The sequence below is a fragment of the Vicia villosa genome, linkage group LG1 (assembly GCF_029867415.1).
Source record: "Vicia villosa cultivar HV-30 ecotype Madison, WI linkage group LG1, Vvil1.0, whole genome shotgun sequence".
Classification (NCBI taxonomy): Eukaryota; Viridiplantae; Streptophyta; class Magnoliopsida; order Fabales; family Fabaceae; genus Vicia; species Vicia villosa.
The window spans coordinates 173,145,703-173,171,701 of record NC_081180.1 but is presented as its reverse complement, the minus strand read 5'-3'; the positions used below and the strand labels follow the sequence as shown (position 1 = coordinate 173,171,701).

General features: G+C 32.3%; 1 protein-coding gene across 6 annotated transcripts; it reads right to left on the bottom strand.

The window, feature by feature from the left end:
- Positions 1-23,614: 23,614 nt before the first annotated feature.
- LOC131620496 (uncharacterized) lies at positions 23,615-25,722 on the bottom strand. Of its 6 annotated transcripts, XR_009289167.1 has the most exons (6): positions 25,393-25,722; positions 25,206-25,270; positions 24,984-25,056; positions 24,538-24,653; positions 24,012-24,182; positions 23,615-23,922 (listed from the first exon to the last, which is right to left on the bottom strand). XR_009289167.1 is itself a non-coding variant. In XM_058891598.1 (5 exons), the coding sequence occupies exons 2-5, from the start codon at positions 25,008-25,010 to the stop codon at positions 23,808-23,810; spliced, it is 429 nt and encodes a 142-aa protein (XP_058747581.1). In that variant the 5' UTR covers positions 25,011-25,056; positions 25,206-25,722; the 3' UTR covers positions 23,615-23,807. The 6 variants fall into 6 exon arrangements, 1 of the variants encoding a protein (XP_058747581.1); XR_009289165.1 differs by lacking the exon at positions 24,984-25,056; XR_009289168.1 differs by lacking the exon at positions 24,984-25,056 and having other exon boundaries at positions 25,206-25,229.
- Between the last annotated feature and the right edge of the window lie 277 nt (positions 25,723-25,999).

Below are 25,999 nucleotides of genomic sequence, written 5' to 3'. Positions count from 1 at the left end.
GATAACGTCGTCCGCCGATCTTTGAAGTTTCGCGTCCAACTCGATCGGGCCCTTCGAAGAAAATCGGTCGAACGTTGTCCACAAAACCGCTAAATCTTTGTCGTTCTTGATCTCAAAAGGTGTGAACTTAATGTCTCCCTCGTCGTTAAGCGATGGCGAGCGGTACTCGAGCTTGACAACCTTTCGATTTTCGGGATAGTGCAAAAGCGTGTTGAGCGACGTTATCAACTCCGCAAACGGCGTGTCGCGCGAGAAGCAAAATTGGAACGGCATCGGGTAGCCGGTGGTGAAGTAGACGAATGCTAGGTGGGGGTAGGTTTGTGTCATTTGTGTTTTCTGGTGTGAAGAGGATGAAGAAGAGTGTGTTGTATTTATAGACTTATTGGAGCAATGATGGCCCAACAAACCTTATCCTGCTCAGTGGACTTTTCGGAAATGAACTTCCGAAAATTGGAGGCAGACTAGTATATTTCGGAAGTTCATTTCTGAATTATGCAGAAAACAGAACTAAATTTTGTATTTTGTTGATTGCTTAGTGTTTTGTGTAAAAAATACAAAAGAAATTCAAAATAGACATAAATTAGACAATGATGACATAAAACATACTTATATCACGCACCGTAACTTTGTCATCGGACGTTCGGAAGCTTGAAACATATTTGTTATCGCCTAGTAGTTTCAAAAGTTGTTGCATTTCCGACCGAGGGCCCATTTTCAAAACTTTGAGATTGTGTCGTTCATTGTAAACTTGCTTGATATTTGAAACGCTATCCGGTTTCTTACGCTTCAAATCGGCAAGTATGTTGCGAGGCGCCACTTTGACTATCGTTAAATCCGAAATCACATTCTTCTCTTCGCGGGACAAACGACACGCCATCAGATGCCCGTGTAACTTGGCATCCAAGGCATGATTATGAACTCCACAAATGACGCTTAAACGCCACAAATCATCAACCCTCCGAGTAGCACGCAACTTAAACGGACACCCGCACTTTCTCGATCCCGTGTCGTCGTGTTTTAGCACCCGGTTTGATTGTACATAACTCCCACCCCGTTCGCAATTCAAAACAACGAAAGCTTTCCGCCTACTATTTCCGTTGTCGGACCTTAAATAACAATTCCAAATCCATGTTTACTAGCTTCGTTCCGAACTCAATCAATCAATTGTTCGCGACTACCGAAGCTCCGGTCATTTGTAAACTCTTGTCGTACATCAACCGCATTGATCATAGATTTAACATCGATAACCGGATCGTTATTAACGTCCGGAACTACTACGTAACCGTCTTGCACAATGTTGTCCGGATGCACCATACCTAACAAATGCAAAAATTAGCAAAATTGGCCAAAACTGTTTTTTTTTAACTGCCAGGGCATATTTCGGAAGTTCATTTCCGAAATTTGTTAGGTAATATATTTCGGAAATGAACTTCCGAACCATCGCAGGTTTCAGCATAAATTTGTTGAATCAATGTAGTGAAATAGGGGATGAAATGAGAGATGTTTACCTTAAATTGTAGCTTTCTATGCTCCATTTAACGTGATCAACGGTTTGAAACTTGATTTTAGGACGAAAAATGGATGGAGATTGATTTAGTTTTGGAGAGGGTTTGGAGAAGTTTTGGAGAAAAAATGATGAAATAGTGAAGGAGGGAAAATTGTATATGCAGCAATATTTTCGGAAATGAACTTCCGAAATATTCACGGTTTTGAATTTTTTTTACTTCGGAAATGCATCTCCGAAAACACCACTTTTTTGGTGTTTTCGGAGATGCATTTCCGAAGTCAAAAAAAATTCAAAAAAAAAAATAACTTCGGAAATGCATCTCCGAAGCAGAGGTATTTTTGAGATTTCGCTGGGAGTGACTCCCATAGGGAGCTGGGTAAAGAAATTTTCAAACAAGTAACCAATTGACAACCGGACACATACACTTCAAACCACTTAATAGAAACATCCATCACCATATTGACATGAGATGTCACTTATAGATAAATATGCAGTTAGACACACAAATTACAATCTTAACAGCATATCACACTACTTTAAATCTTAACCGCATATCACATATTATTGTAATAGTTTATAAAAAAACATGCACTCCAACTTCATTCCTATTTGAAAAAAAATTACTATCTCACGCAAATAAATTTGACCTCGTAATTTATTTCTGTCAATTGATCAATATAATCAATTTGTTGTGCTTTGTTGAACACTTGTAGGGTTGAGTGACACTATCAATCTGCCAGTAATTGTGCACTTCTCAAATAATAACTTTTTGAGCTTTATTTTCAAAATTAATTTTTATAAAAAAAAATTGATATTATTAAAATAGTTTTTAAAATTGATTTTTATAAATTAAAAAACTAACTTTGACAACTAGTAACATAAAATATATATAATTAAAATTTGAAACATAGTCAAACTCACATAATTATTTTAAAAGATGTATCTCAAAATTAATTTTTATGAAAAGTAATTCAAAATAACTTAAAATGTAAGTGACTTTTTTGAAAATTAGATGATGAAAAAATTATAATAAAATGATGAAATACTTAAAAAAAATATTTAAGAAAAAAAATTAAATCAACTTTTCATTTGAAGTTTTTTAATAAAATTTTTTAACACTATCAAAATTACTTTTTAAAAAAAAACTGAAAGCAATGGGTCCTATATAAAATAAATTAATAATTTGAAAATTGTTATTTTATCATAAAAATTCTTTCAAATCATGATGATATCATTATTATCATCGGTATAACTTTACTATTATTTTATTTTCATATGATATAAATTAAATTTATTTATTTAATTTATCTTATAGTATAGTAGGTTACGAATAAATTTTAGACTTAAATAGTCTTTATCCTTAGAAATAATCAAATTAACCGGTTTGATGAATTATCCATAACTATATCTAAATTTGATAATCAAAAATCGGTTAATTTTATTTTGGTTTTTCAACCAATCCATTTTGAAATTCATATGAAGTATGTTACATACTCTAATAATTAATCAATTAATTTCACTTTTTAGGATGCAAGCTATTGAATTTTTAAGACTTCTACCTTATTTTTCATAACATTTTTTTCAAATGCATTTAAAGAAGATAATACTTATGTCGCTCTTGATAAGGATGGAAGAGAAATGAGACTTATAATTATCTTATATCTTGTATATGATATATCAATATTCTAAGAATTTATACAATGTTGTACTAGTTAATTTATAAAAACAGTCTGCATTTTCCGTATTTTGTTATTATTTATGATTTGTCAATATTCTAATTAGAGGATTCATTGTTTGAAAACTAATTATGTTTTTATTACAGACAAAACACAAATTATATAATGACTTAAACTTTTGATTTTATTACGGATAAAACAAAGATTATCAAATGCATTAAGTCGTTCTTGGTTTCTATTTTGAAATAAATAACATACAATATATTTATTGCAAGGAGAATGGATAGTTACTGCAAAATGCTAATCTTTTAGCTGTTATATAGTTTTTCAATCACATTCAAGAAATTTTTTATATGTAACGAACATGTTACTTTAACAGTTTATCTCTTGAAATAACCCTAAATATTTACTGAAATAACTTATCAGACCCTCCAAGCGATTGTAAAAAATAAATATTTTATTTTTAAAAAGTGAATTTTTATGATTAAAACCGAATTTAAATTAAAAATCGGATATAAACATCACAACCGATCCAAGGCATTGTTTTTCCAATAGACCAGGCAAATCATTCATTTGTTATCTCGCAACAAAAATATATATTTTATATGAAGAAATATGCAATACTTTAATATATATTTCATTTGAATTTTATTTGCAGCAAATATTTTATTTTGTATTTATTTGTTTGTACTGCTTGTATTTTACTTTGGAGTCAATATTTAAACTATTTAATCATTGAAATATTAAATAAATTATTAGTATTTAATAAATTAAATATTTAAAATATTAATAGTTGAAATATTGAATAGTTAAAATAATAACTTCAATAGTTAAAATAATATGAAATAACTATTTAATATACAGTAACTAAATTTTTAATAAATTGTTTTATATTTTAATGATTAAATTATAAAATTATTTAACTATTTAATAATTCAACTAAATAATCCATTATTTAATATTTTAATAATGCTAGTTATGTGATTTTATGATTGGCAGCAATTTTGGTAAAACATGTATCACGGCAACATGATGTGCAAAATGGCTTGACATACTGGTCAGACATCACTACAGACATAGGTTAAGTACGATGTCGTGACATGTTGTACCAGACATTAGTGCAGGTTTAGGTTTTACTTATGGGAAGATATGGTTTATTTAATGAGAGGTTATTTTCTATTTTATTTCATATTTTTGCAGTACAAGAAAGATTTATTTTGGAACAACCGTTTCTTTCAAGTTGTGAACTTGTTTACTAAAATAAATTATTGAGACATTTTAGGAAACAAGTGATGCTTGTTCCTTATTTTAAGGAGAATATTTACAACTGTGTTTTGGATATTTCAATGAAGAAACCAAAGTCCATGCTTATGGAAGTGTATTTAAAAGAACAACCTAAACCTAATGTTGTAACTAAGTCGTGCAATTGAAGAGTTTTCAGGGTTTTAGTTTGTTCATCGTTCATTGTGAGTCACTCTATTATCACCTTGATATTAGAGTTGGACAGAGTTTGAGTTGTAATTTGTCAATCACTCATAAGCATTTAAGCAAGAGTGGATTGTGTCTCTTGGAAGAGTGTCTTATATCATTTGATTATCTTTGTTGTTTATCACATGTATTGTTGAATGTATTATTGAAGGGAAGTGGTATGAGTGCAACTTCACAATTAGAGGTTTTGTATGATGTCAAAACTTAAGGAAAACCTAATGTTTCTGTATGTCGAATGATATCTCTGAGTTTGTGTGACACCTTTGCTTTAGAGGTCTTATCAATCACTAAAAAACCACTTTGAATATGTCCAACATCATCGTGCAAGACGGTCCAACAAGGAATCGTAGCCTAGTGAAAGCTTTGGAGATAAATAACACAAAGGAGTAGTGCGAGAACGGAGGATTGAATTCGGAGTCTTGTGTTGCATCAGGTACAATTAATCGTGCGTGAAATCTTTGGAGATAAACAACTCAAAGGAGTAGTAACATCTGACTTCCAATAGTGTGGTTCCTATATATGATTCATTTGATCTATAGCGATATCTTCCGCTTACACTAACTTTCAAAAACTAGAATTTTATATGGTATATTTTATAGTGGTGATCTATTCACCCCCTCTAGATACATTGATCTCGTGATTTATTCTCTGTCAATTGATTTATATAATTAATTTGTTAAGTGACAATATCAATCTGCTAGTAATTGCGCACTTCTAAAACAAGCTTATTTCTAAAACTTTTTTAAAATTATTAAAACAATTTTTAAACTCAATTTTTATAAATTAAAGGACTAACATTGACATCTATTAACACACACACACACACACACACACACACACACATATATATATATATATAATCACATAATATAAATAAAAGATGTATCTCAAAATTAATTTTCATGAAAAATAACTCAAAACTATTTTTTAAGTGATTTTATTAAAAATTTTGATAATAAAAAAATTATAATAAAATGATGAAATACTCATTATAATATTTTTAAGAACAAATTTAAATCAACTTTTTATTCAAAAACATTTTTTATAAAAGATTGTGTATTTTTTAACAAAAATTTATAACACTATAAAATTACTTTTTTTTTTTAAATAAAACCGAAAGCAATGAGTCCTATATAATATCAATTAATGATTTGAACATTTTAAATTTAACAAAAAAATTATTTCAAATCAATAATATTTAATTAACTTTACTATTATTTTATTATCATATGATATAAATTAATTTAATTTATCTAATGCCATTGTAGGTTACAAGTAAGATGTGTGTTAATAATTTAACTAAAATAGTATCTACAAACCTATGAAACTATAAAATAAATAATTAATATCATTATAGACCCTTTTAAGAAACTACACATCCAAGTAATATTTAAATATTCAACTATTAAAATATGTTTTAATAATTTTAATTTTTTTTAAATAGAATCTCATCATAAATCATAAGAAATGTAATATTTTAGATAAATATTAATATGCTTTCAACATATTTTTGATATAAAAAAATAGATCTTAAAGAATAATAAAAAATATAAAATATAGGATAAATTAAAAAAAACAGTGGATATGGTTTAACCAGCTCAACGTTAAGATCTGTGTGTACATGACAGAGCCAGGAACCTAGGTTAGAAGGTGCACACTATTTGACTTCAATTAATAATTATATTTATTTATAAATATAAATATATAAATATTAAAAAAAATTAACATATATATTATACTCAAAAATAATTTACATACTTATTTATAAATATAAATATATAAATATTAAAAAAAATTAACATATTATACTCAAAAATAATTTACATACATATTAGTAACATAATATTAGTAACATAATATTAGTAACTCAAAAAGTAATTGTCCTCTAAACAAACTAATATTAGTAACATAATATTCACTGCACACCTTATTTACCCCTAAGAATCATATACTTTTAAAATTCACATCAAGGTAACTTCTCAAAGATGGACCCTTATTAAAAAAAATAATGAGGAAGAGGTCCAAATATATATACATTTTACAAGTTTCTTCTTTTTCTATTTTTTTACTAATAAACATTTTCTTTTGTCAAAACATCTTCAAACATGTCAACGCAAATACAAAGCAACAAAACTTAAGATGAAATTGGTAAAATTTCAATTTGGTTCTTTTACATTTCACATGCTTTTTAACATTTCATTGTGGTTGCTTATTGCTAAATTGGTTTAGTATCAAAGTATAACATTCTCATTTACATGCTGATAAACCAAGTAGACCCGTGTTCCTCTTATCATGACTAGGTGACAATGGTAAGTAATGTGAAGTGAAATATAAGTCCACTAGATACTAGATAATTATGAAAAAGAGGATTATCAATTACAAACTTTCTTGTACCATTTTTTTTTCAAAATAAGAGTTCAATTGGATTGGTAATTATAATCAAAGCCCCTAATTCTGCACTAAGTTTTATTCATTGTTCCAACACCATCCTACAACCCCGTTCCAACTCCGTCTCCAATAAGAAACAAAATACAATCAACTTGTTATGTCATTTGTACATAAATAGATACCTCAAATCTCCTATTCCTATTGAAACAATGTCACTCCAAGTATTTTAAAGTCCAAAATTTTTGTTGAAAGGTAAGAAATTCAACAAGTAATCAAACAAATTGGGGTGAACCGCAAGAGAAAAAATAGTTCGGTTTGATTCGGTTGGCTTTTAAAAAAAAATCTAAATCAAATTAAATCAAACTAATGCAGTTTGGTTCGGTTCGGTTTTATACAAATATTTTATTGAGCCACGATTCGCTGTCGCGCGCGGATCAAAACTAGTAGTTTTTCAAAAAAACGTAGTACAACGGCAAATTAACTCGGATTATCGTTCTCACAAGGATTATTATTCTTATTAACTAATTAAAGTAACGATTAATGGGGGTTGATTTAGGATTGTATTAATAAAGAAATTGCAATTAAGTGATTCCGAAAAGTGATTATAAAATAAGATGTTCTACTGTTCAGGTTCCCCACTTATCATTGGTAATCATAAATCTAATCCCTAAGCGAATTCTATCCCTTATTCGATTACAGCAACAATAAACAAGCGAAATTAGTACTATACGGTTTATATTCCTATTACCCGAATAAAGCAAACGGATTCAGCACTCATGAATTAAGCAAACATGATTTGGCATACGCAAGTTAACGATAAAGCAACGCTAAATCGCGAAACAGATCAAGGAACATAAACCAATCGAATTAAATCAATAATATTATGTATGAATTGAATTAAGCATGCAACACATATAGAAGATTATTGAAAGGGAAAAGAATTGGGATTAAAATTATAAAACCTCAAAGATTCGGTGGAACATGAATAGTAGATCACCCCTAGGACTTAGTTCTCCATGAGTTCTTCAAAACGTAAGAAAAATTTCGTGAATAGTGTAACATGATCAACAGTGTTTCGGCTGCTAGGGTATTAGAACCCAACTGGGTCAAAAACATAATCCAGGCCCAACTAACGACCCAAAACTAAAATAAAAATAATGCAGCAGCTTCAATCGCAAATCTGGAAAATATAGGCTCCAAATATGACTTCGACTCCAACACAAAAGTCGTCGCTCTCTCTCTCTTAGCTTTCCGGCGATTACTAGAATGCCTCAATCGGATTTCTGAAACTCCAGTTATGATCATTTCCGTGAAAGCTGCTAAAGCTGAAAATTAAGTACGAAAATCAATTTAAGGCAAAAATAAAGTAAAATATAAAAAACATAATAAAACATAAGAATAACCAAAATAAAGTAAAGAAATGCCTAAATAAAAATATAGGAGAATATGCATCAAGATGCACTGATCAAGCCATACATAGACATATAGATGACAACATAATTTTGTATTTAGACATTCATACACTATCAAATAACAACAAAACTCGTCATTTTTTTACAACAATTTTCATTTAATATGCAAAAATTAAATTAGACAAAAGTGGAATATTAAACATAAAATAATAGCATAAAATAATATAAAAATTATTATAATGAAACAAAAAATAGAAGAGACGAAAGATTGGTGAAGGTGAAAAAGAAAAAAAAATGTTGAGAGATTAGAGAAGAAGATGTGCGATAAAAACGAAACTAAAATACGGAACATTTACATAAAAATGAGTATGTGAAAAAGAAATAATATAAGAGAGTAGAGATTATAGAAGAAGAGGGAAGATGTATGTGGCAAAGAAGGTGCGATAATGTTATTAGAGATTTGAGAAGATCGGGACTGGAATTATATGTGTAAGGATGAGAAAATTATTCGTAATCATAATGCTAATGTATAATAGGTTTAAGTTTGGATTGGATGTGAGTTAAGTAAAATTTAGGTTGTAACATAATGCAGTTTGATTCGGTTTGGTTCAGTTTACAAAATACAAATTGTAAATCGAACCGAACCGTGTGGTTTTGTTAAAAAAATGACTTAAACTAATCAGAACCAAATGCGGTTTTTTGCGATTTCAGTTTGGTTTAGTTTGGTTTGCGGTTTTCTATTGGGTTGGTTTGGTTTTGAACACCCCTGCAAATAACAATGATTAATTTAAACAAATCAACAATCAATAAAATCAACAACTACAATGAAATGACATCATTGAAATAAAAAAGAAAGAATATATAGAAACATAATCTTTCAAATATAAGGCGGTGAATGCTTGGCCTTTCTCCTATAGAAACATATGTTTTTTCACACATACACCCCTAAACAAGTGTGAGAATATATAGAACTTGATAAAGGTAAAACAAATTAAAAGAATTTTTTTCACAGAACCCTAAAATATTAATTTATAAAATTGACTACCAGTGGTTTGTTGTTTGCATGAAGTTGAAGGCTTCAAAAATAACTTTGTGATTTAGATAGTAGTGTCATACCCCAAAAATTTTCCATCTCATCTCACCTTCAAAGCTCATACAGTGGTTCAAGGCTTAAGGGTTAATCTAAAGCTCACTCTCCTAATCAAAGACCTCCTGAACTAGGGTTTTGCATTCTTTTAAGAAAATTGATGAATCAAGGTCTCCAATGGATTTCATATGTCTTATTAGGTTTCAAACTGTTTCTATGACAAAATTCTAGCTTCAATTCCCAAGATTACTCAGTCAATTGCTCAGATAGTCAACAGTCGACTAGTTTGACCGAAAAGTCAATTGTGGTCAAAGTACAGTCAAAATTCCTGATTTCTAGTCAACATACTTATTTTGAAGTATCATTCATCATTTGATCAAGGGTTGATCATGATTCATCGAGGAAAGTTCAGAAATCAATAAAACTCAAAGTTTCTAAATTAGGGTTTTTGACCTAAAAGTCAACTGAACTTTGACCAGCCATAACATTCACATGGAACATCAGAATTTTCCCAACCAAAGCTCCTTTTCAAGAAAATTCAATTCTCTACAACTTTGATGTTGGTCCCAAGTCCAAGAGTTGTATTATTTGAGAGATAGGGATCAAGACATTATAGGTCATTTTAAAGGTTAACTAAAAGTCATCTTTTTCAAATGAAGCATACATGAACATGGAAGACTTAATTGAGATGAAACAGAAAGTATCATTTAGAGGACACTCTAAGCTTTCCAAAATGATTGATAACACCTTCATAGGGTTAAAATTGAGGGAGATACGCATTGCTAAACTTGGCCAAAATTTGAGAAATGCATGAAGTCTCAAATGAGCAAATTGGACTTTTTAAGTTATTAGCTCAAGTTTTGATAAACAAACATGATAGTGAGCCCATTAGAAGCACAAAATTTAATACTTTCATTTTTATCATTTTTATTTTTATTTTATTGGATTTTTATTCATTAAAAATTCAATTTAATTTAAGTAAATGAGAAAAATATGGAAGATTTGTTTGGAGGTTGGTTTCCAATCAAATATTGAAATTCATTATCAGTTTAAGTCAAGATAAACTCATGGAAAGAGAAATAAATAAGATTGAAGCCAAGAATAGCAAGTTGATGATTCTTGAACCTTTGAGCAATGAGACATAATTTTTAGGTTTCTAACATGTTTCTAATGACCTATAATTATCCTTAACATCAAGCCATGCTATTTGTTTATTTTTATTTTGTGTTTATTCATTTAAATACAAAATAATTTAAATAAAATAGTAAATAAGCACACAAGGGTGCATGGGGTCAGATTTGATTCTCAAGATACTTCCAAAATCACCAAATATATGATTGAAACATGATTGGAGATGATTGGCAAGAGATTGGGCATATTTGGAAAAGATTTGATAAAAATATAAATAAAATATCAAAGCCCATGAACCACATGATATCCAAAGTTGTCCTTAACCTAATTCGGGCTCCTATATGTACTAAGGAAGTTCAGATCATTAGGTGAGGATGGGCAGCCACTACACTAGGGTTTTCACGAAAAAAGGTTCAACAAGCTTGCATCATCTATCTTCAAGTTGCAGCCCTCCACGATCAATATTGAACATCCATTCATACTCCTAAACCTCTCAAGGATCGTTCCAAGTCCTTATGTAAGCCAGAGCATGCCCAGGATCGTCGCTACAAACTTGCACCGTTTTGGTAAAAGTTTGAAATCTCAAACCTTCAATTCACTCAATATTAATTATGTTTGTGCATTCATACATGTATATGGTGTTGTTTAGAGTCGATTTAACGTGTTTTCTTCGAGATTTAACGCAGGGTTAGCACTTTGCCATTGTTAGGGCAAAGCTTCCTTTGTTTTTCGTATACACGTTTGCAGGCACATTCAGAGCAAACAAACATCATCAACGAACTCACAAGGGTCCAATTAGCAGATTTGGGTGGATACATTCCTTGCATTGTTGTTTTCTTTTTCGTTTCGAATTTGCGGGGTGGGAGATGATGAACTTGTAGCAAGATCCGCAGCAAAAATCGTGGAAGAAACTGCAACAAAATCCGCTGGAAAGAAGGAAGATGATGATGAACAGTAGCCTGACCGTTTGACTCATACGCGTGGCACTTCTTTGCTTCCTAATTCGCTGGTCCAAATTCCTTCAACTCTCTCTGCGCGCGTGGCCCATTCCTACTGGCCAGTCAATAATTATGCTTCCTCTCTCTAACCATAATTGGCTAACGCGCACCAAGGGGCCCCACGTGAACTTGTTTTTTTTTACTTTTCCCATTTAATATTTAATCACGTTTTTTATTGTTTCTTGTTTGATTAACTAACATCAAAGTGTGCATGGCTGGATGGTAAAATTAGTAACCCTTGGGTCAGGGGTTCGATCCCTGATTTTGCAATTATTTTGTATTATTCTTTGATTGCAGATCCAACGCACGCAGTTCATAAAAGGCACGCCGTAGACCCACATCATCCGCCACTAGATCCAGCAACCAGCAAATCAGACGCCCAGGAAACGCGAAGCCTACGGTGCACCCCCAAGAGGCTGCCACACTGGATCCTGCGCCTTCAGGTTTTTCTTTCTTTCAGCTTTTGTTTTTATGTTTATTTTGTGTTTTTATCATTATTAATCACCATTAACCAAAAAATTAGTCTCAGTTTTTTAATTAGGTTTATTTTAAAATTAATAATTAGGTTTAGTTTTTTTACTTAGTTAATTAGGATTAATTCTTTAATTAATTAAATTTAATTTAGGTTAAATTTAGTATTAATTTCTATTATTTAGGTAATTAAAAATAGTTAGGATTTAATTTTAGTTTTTTAATTAGGATAAATAATTTAATAATTTAGGTTTAATTTTAGGTTATGTTAATTATAAATAGATTTTAAGTTTAGCCTTAATCAATAAAACCATAGTAGACCTTAAAAATTATCAATAATGTAAGAGTTGTCTATTAACTGTAGGTTTTTTAACCCTTAGATTTTAATCTTTAGGTTTGTATTTTTCTTAAATTCATATTTTATTCGCGAACTCTCTTGTCACCTCATATTCTATGATTGTCGTATGTTTGTGCTAATTCTCAGCCTTGGGGCAAAACTTGTTTATTTATTTAATTTTTGCCTTTATTTAATTTTTTGCCTTTAACTTTAATTATATATTTTTTAAGTTTCGCTTTTATTATTTATTTCAATTCTAGAAAATGTGTATAGGTCGTAATAAGTTTTCTTGTAATAGTTGTAGGTTTTATTTCCTACCTTTAATATTCGCCTTTATTTTTCTGCCTTATAGGTGTTTATTGTAATAGCGTAGGAACTTATATTCTCTGCCTTTAATTTCTGTATGATATTAACTGCTATGGTTAGTAATCCTAGGGAGTGCAAGCCTTGAATTAAAATAGACTCACTACTTACAAGATAAATATCTGAATTCAATCACTTGATTGTGCAACACACACACCTTTAGGATAACCCTTCTTGTTGCCTGTTGCCTTTTAATTACGATTCTAAAATAGTCAAGTCCCTCGATTCCGATGATACCTAAGCAAAACAAATGTTACTTTCAGTTCATCATTATAAGATCATAGTCCCTTCGAAGTTGCCTTAACAGTAAATGATCTTGCCCCTCGAAGCTGCCTCGGTAAATGATGATTGTCCCAATTGCTAAGGTATCCTCGCCTGTTGCCTAAATGACTATTCTATCCTTCCCTAAAAACTACCTACCCCCTATATGGTAGGGACAGCTTTTTGACGAACGATATTTCTCGATGACCCTTCAACATCCAATGAAAGGACTTCCTACCCTCTTATGGTATGGATAGCCTTTTCAAATCGAAAAGCTAAAAGAACAATTTTTCTAACTTAGGGTAGGTGCTCCTGATTGCTTGCTCTATTCAAATTCAAATTCAAATTTCAAAATCTTTTCCCACTTATTTTCAAATAATCTTTTCAAAAAGACTACGCTTATTTACAAGCTAAAGTTCTTATTCAAATTCTTTTTCTATTCACACACTACACTTCAAACAAAAGTGAGCTAAGCAATTAAGAGCCCATGGATAACCATGGATACAAATGGTGCTTACACCTTCCCTTTGTATAACTTACCCCCCGAACTCAAAGTCTTTTAAAAAAAAAATTTCTTTTCTTTTAGCCTTTCTACATATTGGATAAAATAAAAGTCGGTGGTGACTCTTGCTATCCGCATATTTCTCAAAAGTCAGTTCTCCCACCGTATTACAAGTAGCTTTTGAACAAAGAAGGGTGGAGGAAGAGAGGAGGGCGGAGAAGGACATGAAATTTATCTCTTTCTATTTTTATTTGAGAAGGGCATGAGAGACAAGAAGGGAGAAGGAAGAGGACATATGAGACGAGTGTTAGAACAAGATTGAGAATCTATGTTCAAAATCTAGTTTTGATGGTAACTAGCATATATTTTGTGAGTAACAATTTTATCACTAATGGTTTCATTTAGTGTGCAGATATTATATTATACTTATAAAGGTTGCATTAGAATCACGAAAACTGAATCAGATATCAAATAAGCCTCAATCAGAAAGTACATCAGAAGCTGCAAGAAGCTTTGCAACATAAGAAGATCACGCACTTATAAAGATCAGAAGTTCTGAAGTTACAAGCTCTGAAGACTACGATACAGTAACATATAAAATACAATATCAGTAGAAGTTACATACAAACCAATGAAAAACCTACAGCTCATGATACAGAATTGAAGAAAATACAAAGAGCTGGAAATCAAAGGGAGAGTCGTTAGAAACATCATCACGTGCAAAACAGTTACAACATTTAAAAGGAATAACTTCCAAGGTTAAAAGAAGAAGCAAGCTACATGCAACACATTGAAAAAATAAAAACCAGAGTAGCACGCCACAAACTGACATCAAGATAAGGTTTTGTCATGAACACATGCAGCCAATCAATACGAAGCATTCAAATCCATACTCAAGTAGATTGTAACGACTACATTTCAATGGTAACCACTCATCAAGCTATAAATAGAACCAATCTTCAAGCTTGATGTGCATGGAGTGACCACCATGTATGAAATCCATACTTCCTGCATTGAGTGAAGAATCAATCTATCCAGAATGGAGAATGAGTGATCATCCATCCCTTGAATGGATCCGGAAAAGAATTAGAAAATATACAATGAGGATCATCCATGGAGATAAGAAGAAAGTGTGCAACCAAAGAAATATTCTGCACAAAAGAAAGAAGAAAGGATCTGCTGAATGCATTTGTGCATTTGTAGATGAAGCAGCTGAGCATGTACATCAAACTGAAGAAATATGAAGACATGCATCAGAAGATACAAGAGGCAACACATACTCTGTATGTGATAAGCAACAGTGTTGAAATTCACTTATCATATGCATGTACCTTACAAAAGAGAGAATGTGTGTGAGAAAGCTAACACACATCAGAAGATACACAAGAGGAAATGCATATTGTGTATGTGATCAATCCACAATGTTGTTACACACTAAACACATGCCTGTGTAAAGATGGAAAGGGAGAGCATGAACGTGAAAACTGACAAGCTAATTCAATTACTCCATTAGAGGCAACATACACTATGTGTATGATGATTAAATGTTGAAATATATATCATATGCCTACCATGAAGAAACTCTCAAAGGATGAAGAAGATGAACCTGCATGCTTTGCATAATACTCTATTGGAGAAGATGAAGACATCCAGGAATACTTGATCAAGCATTAATCGATCTAGTTGAAAAGCAGAGGAAACTGAATACACTAAGTTATTGCTCGTAGAGTGTTTCATGATTACTGATGTTAATCAATATGTTATCATCTATGACTAGCTACATGATCAGCATTCAAGAAGAATAAGATGAAGATCTATTCAGAAAAAGCAATCAAGACAAGAGTTGCTGCTCTTAATCTACTTATCAGAAGATGAAGATCTCATCCAGAAGTTGAAGAAAAGAAGACTCCAACATATTATGTTCTTGTATAAATATGTAAAACACATAGAGTTGTTGCTCGTAGTGTGTTATATCTTAGAAAGTTATGATAGACTGTTTAGGCTCCAGGAGTGACTTCTAGCCAGTGAGTCGTAAACATATGTATTGAGAATAGGAGACTATCTTCTTGAATAAGAAACGCGTCTGTAAATCTCCAGAAGATGCCTTGAGCGACCAGTTAAGGTCAGAAGCTTGAGAATACAATTGGTTGCGGTCATTGTAAAAATCTCTTGGAGACCAATTGAAGGTCATGAGTCCAGGAGTAAATGGATGTTATATCTCGTGTAGATCACTGAACAGTCTATTGGAGTCAGTCACAGCAGGTAGTTGTGCATGGAGTTAGTCACAACGTGTTATTGTGCAGGTTACTAGATTGATGAATGTTATATCCAGTTGGGATCACTGAACGGGTTAGTCATCTAGGGGTTAGTCACTCGCGGGTAGCTTGTGCATGGTTAGTCATAACAGTTGGTTGTGCAGGATGGTTAGTCACGACAGAGGTTCGTGCAATTGTAATCACGATTTGGTTATAGTGGATTAAGACCTCTGGACAGAGGCAAATCACCTGAAGAAGGTGGACTGGAGGTAGCCTTATTTAGAATGTGAACCAGGATAAAAGTGAATGTGTCTTTTACTTTTTGCACATGTCATTTTAACTCATAACTTCTAAGCTTTAATCTCCAGAACTATACTGAGCAAGTCAGAAGTTCTGATATTCTTTAGAGGTTAAAATGAACATCCCATTAGTTATGTAGTTTTACATCTACATGCTTCCGCAACATTAAAGCATAATTCAATAGATGATTAAACAAAAGAAAGAAAAGACGTTAAAGAAAAAGAAAGGGATTTTAATTGATAAAGAACACAATTCAATCTCCCTTTTCTTGTGTTTTTCTCCACCTTCAACGAGTTGTAGTGATGGAGGCGCCGTCGGTAAGCAAAGATGGAGGCACCGTTGGTGAGTTTTTTGGTTGAGAAAGTTTAGAGTTAGATAGAGAGAGTTTTGGAGAGATGAAGAAATCTGAATGAAATAAAATTACTTTGGCCACTTGAGTTATGGGGTGCAAAATAAATTCTCCAGGGGTTCAAATTGTAAATTACATAGGTATATAGGTGCATTTAATATAACCCCGTCATTATATTCTCCCTCCGCCACTGGAGTTAAGGGGTGCAAAATAAATTTTTCAGGGGTTCAAATTGTAAATTACATAGGTATATAGATGCATTTATTATAAGTTCAGGGGTTCAATTGAATCCCCTCATTATACTCTCCCTCCGCCACTATCAATGTGCCAATATTTTAAAAAATAGATATAATATCAAACCAACATGACATCTATAATATAAGAAAAGTATATCTTTTCTCAATTATTGGTCTACATGTGACATGTGGCATCTTGAGAGAAGAGAGTTTTGGATTTTCCAAATACTAATTTTGCTATCCCACGTCATTTTTGTCCATTATCCCTTCCACCTTCCATCAATTACTGATTTACTTCCCTCAACCTTTCAGGTTTTGTCGGTTACACTACTTTTCTCTTCTTTTCTTCTTTCTCTCTTGTCCTTTCTCTCATTCTCTCTTCCTTTCTCTCAGTTTCTCTCTCAAGAAGAATTTTTCTTCTATCTCTTTCTCTTCCTTTAACTTTTCCTAATTTGAGTCTTTCTTTTTCTCTTCCATCTTCATCTCTTTAAAATCTAGGAATCGAAGATGGGGCGGCAAGATTTAAGATGGCGGAATTTCATCTATTTTTCCTGATTTCTTCTGATTTACTGTTTGTTGTTTTAGGTTACGTTTGATTATACTAATTTTAGTCATTAATTTACTGCATATTTGAAGATGAAAACATTATCAATGTGTGAGGGTATCGTTGAACTTGCTGGCAATTTGAAGATGAAGACGCTTATCGATGTTATGAAAACAGAAGGTTTGATAGATTCTTCGGATGCTTTGAATCAGGAATATTATTTTTATTCGAGAAAAATATACTTTAAAAATGGTTGTAATTTGGAACTTTCAATTTTTTTATATCTTGTGTTTGAATTAATTCAATGGTATTCTTAGAATGCTTACACTTTTGGTAAATTATTTGTATTCGTAGTAATTTCTTAATTTTGTTGATTCATAGTTTTTTATGTTCAAATCTCTGTGGAATCGTATTCGCATCTGTCAGATTTTGAGGATCAAGTGAAGTCGTATGAGGAAAAAGTCAAGACGTGACATCTTGAGAAAAGTAGAATGGGTCCATAAGAGACATAGTTGTGCCCAGTAATCCTACCATCATCAGATGGATGATGGGGAAGTGGTGTATGAGGATGGTCCGGGTTGTGGGTGGAATGATTTTGAGGATGAGTTGTGAAGGCAAGCCTCTACAACACTATGTTTTGATGAAGACAACTATCATGAGTATACATCAATAAAGGATGATCAAAAAGATCAAATCAGCTATGGATCAAGATTGCAACCTTCATGGAGATTAGCTTTGATTGATTGATCTTCATGTCATAATGGTACAAGCTAAATCTTTTTACATTGATATTCCTTAGTGCTCAAAAATCATATAAACTTTCATAAATATGCATGTCCAAACTTATATATATATATATGGCATAAGTTTCCATATACCAAAAACATGCATTTTCACTCCTTATGTTGAGGTAACCGGTTACCAACATTCAGGTAATCGGATACTGAAACTATGAAAAGTATTCTCACTGGTTTTTGTACGGGTAACCGACTACCCTTATTTCAGTAATCGATTACTGAGTTAAAAATTTCAAAAACTGTGAACATTAGGAGTAGGTAACCGATTACCCTGCTTTTGGTAACCGATTACCTACTAAACCAGTGTCTTGATTCACTTTGCTTTATGTTCAAACGTGAATATCTTTTCAAACCTTAAACATTGCATTGTTTGATCATTTTATACTCTTTCTAAAGGGTGTAAATACCAATATAAATACCATAAACTTCTGATTTAAATCTCACCTCTTTCATTACAATTTACCACCTTTTGTCATACATTTTCATACAAGTGTTTCATACTTGAACTTTCATTGAAACTTTTTCTGCACATTGTTAGAAAAGTTTCTCATTCATACATAAACACTTGAGCACTATTATATAATTCTAAATTGTCTTGCTTGAAAGAGAAGATCAATCCTAGTGATTGATATATGTTCATCAACATTTCTACTCAAATACATTTTGTTATTATTGACTTGCTATCCAGGATTGTTGGAAGCAAGGGTTTTTGATTAGTGAGAGGATTATTCTCATAATCAAGTTAGTAAATCCAAGAGGATTGATCTTGATGGTTGAAATCTTGTTGTCCAGGATTGTCGGAAACAAGTGAGTCATTAAGAGAGGATTGTTCTCTTAATGCACTTAGTGAAAATCCAAGAGGATTGTTCTTGGTGTTTGGTGTGTCTTGTGTAAGTCACAAACAATAGTAAAATCTCTTTCATGTTGAAAGGGGACTGGAGTATTCTCGGATTGTGTGGGGAACCAGTATGCATCATTGTGTTCTTTACTTTTCCGCATTTACCGCTTTCACAAATCATAACCAGAAAAGAAAGTAACACATTTCTAAACTCTTGCACCAAACCAGAAAAATAAGAACAACAAGTATTCAAAAACCGGATAAATCTTCAAAGTCCTAATTCACCCCCCCCCCCCCCTCTTAGGTGCACTCAATAAACTTACAATTGGTATCAGAGAAGGTTATAGGTAACCTGTTCCTAAAAGATCTTGATGGCTTCTGCAAATCAAGATCCAGTTTTTAGAGACAGTGGTAGCAACAACAAACCTCCATTGTTCTATGGACAATACTTCGACTTTTGGAAAATTCGTATGAAGGCTCACTTAGAAGCACAAGGAGAAGAAGTATGGGAGGCTGTCCTAGATGGTCCTCATGTTCATACGACTGTTGTCGCTGGCGTTGCATCAGATAAACTTAAAGCCTCATGTAATAACGATGATAGGAGAAAAGTTCTTGCTGGAAAAAGGGCTACCAATATTCTTCAAGGAGCATTTAATATGGACGAGTTCTTTCGTGTTTCGGCATGTACAACGGCTAAACAAATATGGGATACGTTAGTAGAAACTCATGAAGGAACCGTTGAAGTTAAGAGATCTCGACTGAATACTTTAAGTCAAGAATATGAATTATTCAAAATGCAGCCCGGAGAATCCATCCTTGAATTATAAAAAAGATTTGTTCACCTAATAAATCATTTAAGTGCTCTTGGCAAGAAAGTTTCTATCGAGGAACAAAATCTAAAGGTGCTTAGATCTTTAACCAGAGAATGGCAACCGAAAGTAACGGTAAAATCCGAGAAGAAGAATTTATCTAGAATGACTTCGGCAACATTGTTCGGTAAACTTCAAGAATATGAAACGGAACTTGGGAGATTGGAGAAGCATGAATTTCAAGTAAAAGATTCAAAAGACATTGTCTTAAAAACAAAAGTCAAACATCATGATAGCAATCAAGAGGATGAATCCACTAGTAAAGAAGATAATGAGTTTATCAAAAAGTTTAAAAAATTCTAAGAAAAGAGAGGAAAAGGGAGATCATTAAATGGGAAGCACCAACAAGGAAGGTTAAATGCTTTGAATGTGGAGAAAAAGGATATGTCAAAAGTGAATGCCCTACACTTGAAAATAAGAATCAATACTTTAAGAGAAAGAAAGACAAAAGGCCAAATAAAGAATATTTAGCATGGGATGACAATGAAGTAAGTTCATCTTCCGATTCTAAAAGCAAAGAATATGCAAATCTAGCATTCATGGCTTCGCACCATTCTGATGTTGAAAATGATGAGGTTAGTAATGAATTTTCCATTTATGGTAATGATGTACAAGGTGCCATAAATGAACTCTTGAATGAATGTAAAATATTATATAGAACCATATCAACACAAGATAAACAAATCAAGTCTCTTGAAGATAAAATTGATACTATGCAAAAATATTTCGAGGTTGAAAAGAAACACTGTTGATAAAGAAATACAAAAGTCTACATGTAATAATTGTGAATCACTTTCCTTTCAAATTGTCCAATTAAAGAGAGTCCTTGAAAGATATGAAAAAGGACAAATTGGTTTAGAGGGTGTCCTTAGGCAACAAAGATATTTCAATGATAAAAGTGGGCTAGGTTATTCAAAATTCTCAAAACCAAGTACTAACAAAACCATTTTTGTTTAGGCTAGTGACCAAACATCCCAAGAGAAAGTTAGCAAGCCTAAAGTGGTTCATCACCATCCTAAGAAAATATTTCCTAAAAGGAAACCTTATGTTCCTAGATATAAAAGTAATTTTGTTACTACATGTTTTTATTGTGGTATTGTTGGCCATACACTTGATGCTTGCTATGTTAGAAACTTTAGTGTGGCAATTGGTCATTATTTGTGGGTTAAGAAAGGAACTAACTATGATGGACCCAAAGCACATTGGGTACCAAATCAAACTTAATTTGTTTTGTAGGTTTGCTTGAGTTCCACTTAAAATCTATGGTGTTTTTTATAAGTGGGGGTTCTAAGCATTTGATGGGAGATATAAACTAACTTTCAAATCTAGTTTAAAGTCCAAGGGTGATTTCACATATGGAGAATACCTTATAGGAAGAATTCTTGGCATTGACAAAGTTGGAGCACTAACTTTCATATCCATTGGAGATGTACTTTATGTTGAGGACTAAAGCAAATTCTTCTAAAAAGCAAAAGTCAACTTTGTGACAAAGACTTCAAAATCATATTCACAAAAGATGAATGTTTTGATGAAGTCACTGATGAGGTAAAACTCATAGGTAAAGAAGTAATGTTTGTTCATATTTTATAATAATTTATCTTTTTCCCATCCTTTTTGATAATGACAAAGGGGGAGAAGATATTCGTGTATATGTGTATGTTTGCTTGTCTCTAACATTTGCAGCCATAGAGAAGTAAAATTCTCTATAAATCAAGGGAAAGCTTTAATCAACGGGGGGTTATCAAAGTTAGGGGGAGCATTCACATAAGAACATTACACTTCAAATTTCAAAGGTTGTCATCATCAAAAAGGGGGAGAATGTGAAGGCAATCCTCTACAACACTATGTTTTGATGAAGACAACTATCATGAGTATACATTAATAAAGGATGAGCAAAAAGATCAAATTAGTTATGGATCAAGATTACAACCTTCATGGAGATTAGCTTTGATTAATTGATCTTCATGTCATAATGGTACAAGCTAAATCATTTTACATTGATACTCCTTAGTGCTCAAAAATCATATAAACGTTCAAAAATATGCATGCCCAAACTTATATATGCATGGCGTAAGTTTCCATATACCAAAAACATGCATTTTCACTCCTTATATTGAGGTAATCGGTTACCAACATTCATGTAACCGGATACTGAAACTATGAAAAGTATTCCCACTGGTTTTTTTATGGGTAACTGATTAACCTTGTTTCACTAATCGGTTACTGAGTTAAAAATTTCAAAAATTGTGAATGTTGGGAGTGGGTAACCGATTACCCTGCTTTTGGTAACTGATTACCTACTGAACCAGTGCCTTGTTTCACTTTGCTTTATGTTCGAATGTAAATATATTTTCAAACCTTAAACATTACATTGTTTGATCATTTTATACTCTTTCTAAAGGGTGTAAATACCTATATAAATACCATACACTTCTGATTTAAATCTCACCTCTTTCATTACAATTTTCCACCTTTTTGTCATACATTTTCATACAAGTGTTTCATACTTGAACTTTCATTGAAACTTTTTCTGCACATTGTTAGAAAATTTTATCATTCATACATAAACTCTTGAGCACTATTATATCATTGTAAATTGTCTTGCTTGAAAGGGAATATCAACCCTAGTGATTGGTATATGTTCATCAACATTTCTACTCAAATATATTTGGTTATTATTGACTTGCTATCTAGGATTGTTGGAAGCAAGTGTTTTTTATTAGTGAGAGGATTGTTCTCATAATCAAGTTAGTAAATCCAAGAGGATTGTTCTTGGTGGTTGAAATCTTGTTGTTCAGGATTGTTGGAAACAAGTGAGTCATTAAGGGCGGATTGTTCTCTTAATGTACTTAGTAAAAATCCAAGAGGATTGTTCTTGGTGTTTGGTGTGTCTTGTGTAAGTCACAAACAATAGTAAAATCTCTTTCATGTTGAAAGGGGACTGGAGTACTCTCAGATTTTGAGGGGAACCGGTATACATCATTGTGTTCTTTACTTTTCCACATTTACCGCTTTCACAAATCATAACCAGAAAAGAAAGTAACACATTTCTAAACTCCTGCACCAAACCAGAAAAATAAGAACAACAAGTATTCAAAACCCGGATAAATCTTCAAAGTCCTAATTCACCCCCTCTTAGGCGCACTCAATAAACTTACATGAGGATGTAATGCATCAGATGTCTTCTATTACTGATGATGAATCCAACAAAATTTCGTATGTGGGTGATAAGGTAATGCTAAAAGGCTAATTCTTGGGAGCTGGTTTCGTTGATTGTGTAGAATTAAGGTTAATTGCCCTTCGACGTTAGGTTTTCCACCTTTTCGAGAAATTTAGATAATAACAGCTTTAATTCTTTTCAGTTAGGCGCTCTGGATGCTTCTTTGATGAATCACAATGGTGCTTGTGATTCCTATCCATTCTATTGCATGGGTTATACCTCATAGAGACTTTTGGTGAGATGATTGAGAATGGAACTCTTTGTCTCGAACTAGCGATTCAAGTTCTCCTTCATTTCTCCTTCAGTTGTCCTTTGTTTTCATGTATTATTAATATATATTTATCTGCAACTTCAAGAAATATCGAAAGGTGGCACAGCGGATGAAATTGATCTCAGGGATGTACGATAAGATGACAGTTCCTGTTACCAATCTGAAACCTCCTATCCTTAATGCACAAGATGGTGATGGAAAGGACACTCCTAATTCAAATGTACACTCACATCTTGCAATAACAAATTAGGATTATCACCAAATTACACTTAATATCCACATGTTAACAGTCTATGAGATCCTCATTCCAATGATTTGGAAAAAAATCTTTTGATAGATGGTAGTAATGTTGCCCTGTCCCAAGACAGGGAACAAAGGTGTCATATAGCACACAAAACTTCCTTAAAAAGTATTGTCTATTGCCTACATAATAACAAAAGGAAAACAATGGTACAAAGCAAAGGACATACGACAAGGCAACAATTCCCAGTACAAAGAAGTAGAGTGTCAAGACAGTGTTGACCAAGTCCTTCGAGAGAAACTTGAAGAGAAAGAAAAGTGATAACAACATTGCGCTCCCAACAAAGGGAAAACGCATAGCATGCTCATTAGACATTGTCTCCTGCATCATTGCAACTCACATAAGTCAAATCATGATTCTTGAGAATTGAAAAGAACAAAGGAAATCGGGCATAAAAAAACACTACTTACAGTAGGTGGAGTTGGTTTGACAAAACAATGTACTCATGTCCTGTCATTTGTTTGTAAGATCCATTGCAACATGCGGATGACCAGACAACAAAGAAGCTAATCACTGGTGAGGTAAAAGAATTCCTTACTGCCAAGACATTTTGATGTTCTGTATAGAGCCACGTTGGTGATCTAGGGTCCCCATTTTGAGATGAAATTATGAAAAAAGAATATGTCTTAGGCGTATAAATGAATACGGGAAATGTGTGCGTCGTTTTAGAAAACACCAACAACTACTCGACATGATATAATCCAACAAAAGCAACCTTATGAATAAAAAAATATAACCATTAAAACATGTAGATGCATGTCTAACCAATAAGGATCAGAATATTTTAAGTCGCCGCACATTATTAAGTCAATGAATCCTTACTTAATAGTCTTATAGTATTTTGAGTATATAATCTATAGCTAACTAAAACCCTATTCATATTCACGCCCCTACCCCATCTCGTTAAAGCAAAACATATAGATTTTGATCACACACCTAAAATCTGTTGATGGGTTTGAACCTTGCCATCCCATTTCCTTCCAAAGATCTGATTTAAGTGAAGTAAGCTCCCTGACAGGATAAGTCAATATCCATAATAGTAAAAGAGCTTTCTGCACAACAACGAAAAAGAGATTTGAAAATGTAATCCTTTATCAAAATAAAATAAAATGTGAATTACAAATTTATTTTCAACTAATGTATTATAGAATCTCAAAATCATGCTACGGATAAATTAGATATATGTGATGTATAGACATGTAGAGCAATTTTCTTGGCCACTTGATAATTCATCCATGTAAAGAAACTCAATTTATAAATATAAGCATACTCAATTTATAAACGGTATCAAGAGGTGCATATGAAAACGACAACAGGAATGGACATACACAATATAGAAAGAAAAATCATTCATGTGATTAGATAAGAAAAATATTAAATACATATTTGGTGCTCTGTTTTAGAACCATCAAAAGGGACTTCAAGTCGTTATCGTAAGTTTCTTAGTATTTCTTCCTAAGAAAGAAAGAAATATGAATAAATATGACATAACCACATGTAGATGATTACTGAAAGTTAAAAAACAAAAGCATACACACTCAGTGAAATAATAATGGTAAATGAATGTGAAGGGGAAAATAACAATCCAAAACAAAAGATGATACCTTGAGAGTTCCAACCAGTCCAAACTTGAAATTGAATCGAATTTGTCAGCATATTTCATAATTGCCTAGTTCATCAAGTAATAAGATTGAAACTAATTTCACATTACAATTAATAAAAACACCAAACTACAAGAGTTCAGTTCAGTATTCAATCATATATTTTTGTATGAACCCCTAACTAACTAACCTCTCACACATGGTGCCAATTGTTTTGAAATTAAGGGTGAATCCACGATCAGGATTGAAACCTCAATTCTGTCAACGGCCAAGAGATGATGAAAGGAAATCACCTAAGGTGCCGTTAGGTTTGGCAATAACGGTGGAAATACCCGAGTGAGAAAGAGAAAAGAAAATGGATTGTGGATTGTGAGAGGGTGGTTTTGATGTTTCAATTTCATAACCGCCATTGAAGTGGATAAACAATTTGGGAAAACAAAGTGTCATTAAGGTAAAGTAAGATGAAAGGTCGTAGAATAATGAGGAGAAACGGTTTTGGAATTTGGAAGAGGATTGGTTGAAGGAGATGGAAAACACACGTGGGAAGGAAATAGGAAAATTAGAAAATGGGATAATCTGATACTCTCTTCTCAGGGTGCCACATGGCGGAACAAGAACAAAAGTTGAGAAAAGATATAATTTTCTTATACCATATATATTTAATTAGTTGTGACGATTAGAATGATAAATTAAGTTTAATTTACAAATTTATTCTTATTAATTATATAATTGTACTCAGTGAAATAGTTAATTAAGTTGAAATACCATAAATTTAGATATATTAATGAAAATTTTAA

Excerpts from the sequence above, each read along its gene's own strand:
- LOC131620496 (XM_058891598.1), bottom strand. The coding sequence starts at position 25,010 with ATGGTTCTAAAACAGAGCACCAAATAT. Across the intron at positions 24,654-24,983 it reads TAAAACAGAGCACCAAATAT|AAAGCTCTTTTACTATTATG; the intron begins GTATTTAATATT and ends GTTGTTGTGCAG. Across the intron at positions 24,183-24,537 it reads AACCCATCAACAGATTTTAG|ATCACCAACGTGGCTCTATA; the intron begins GTGTGTGATCAA and ends TGGGGACCCTAG.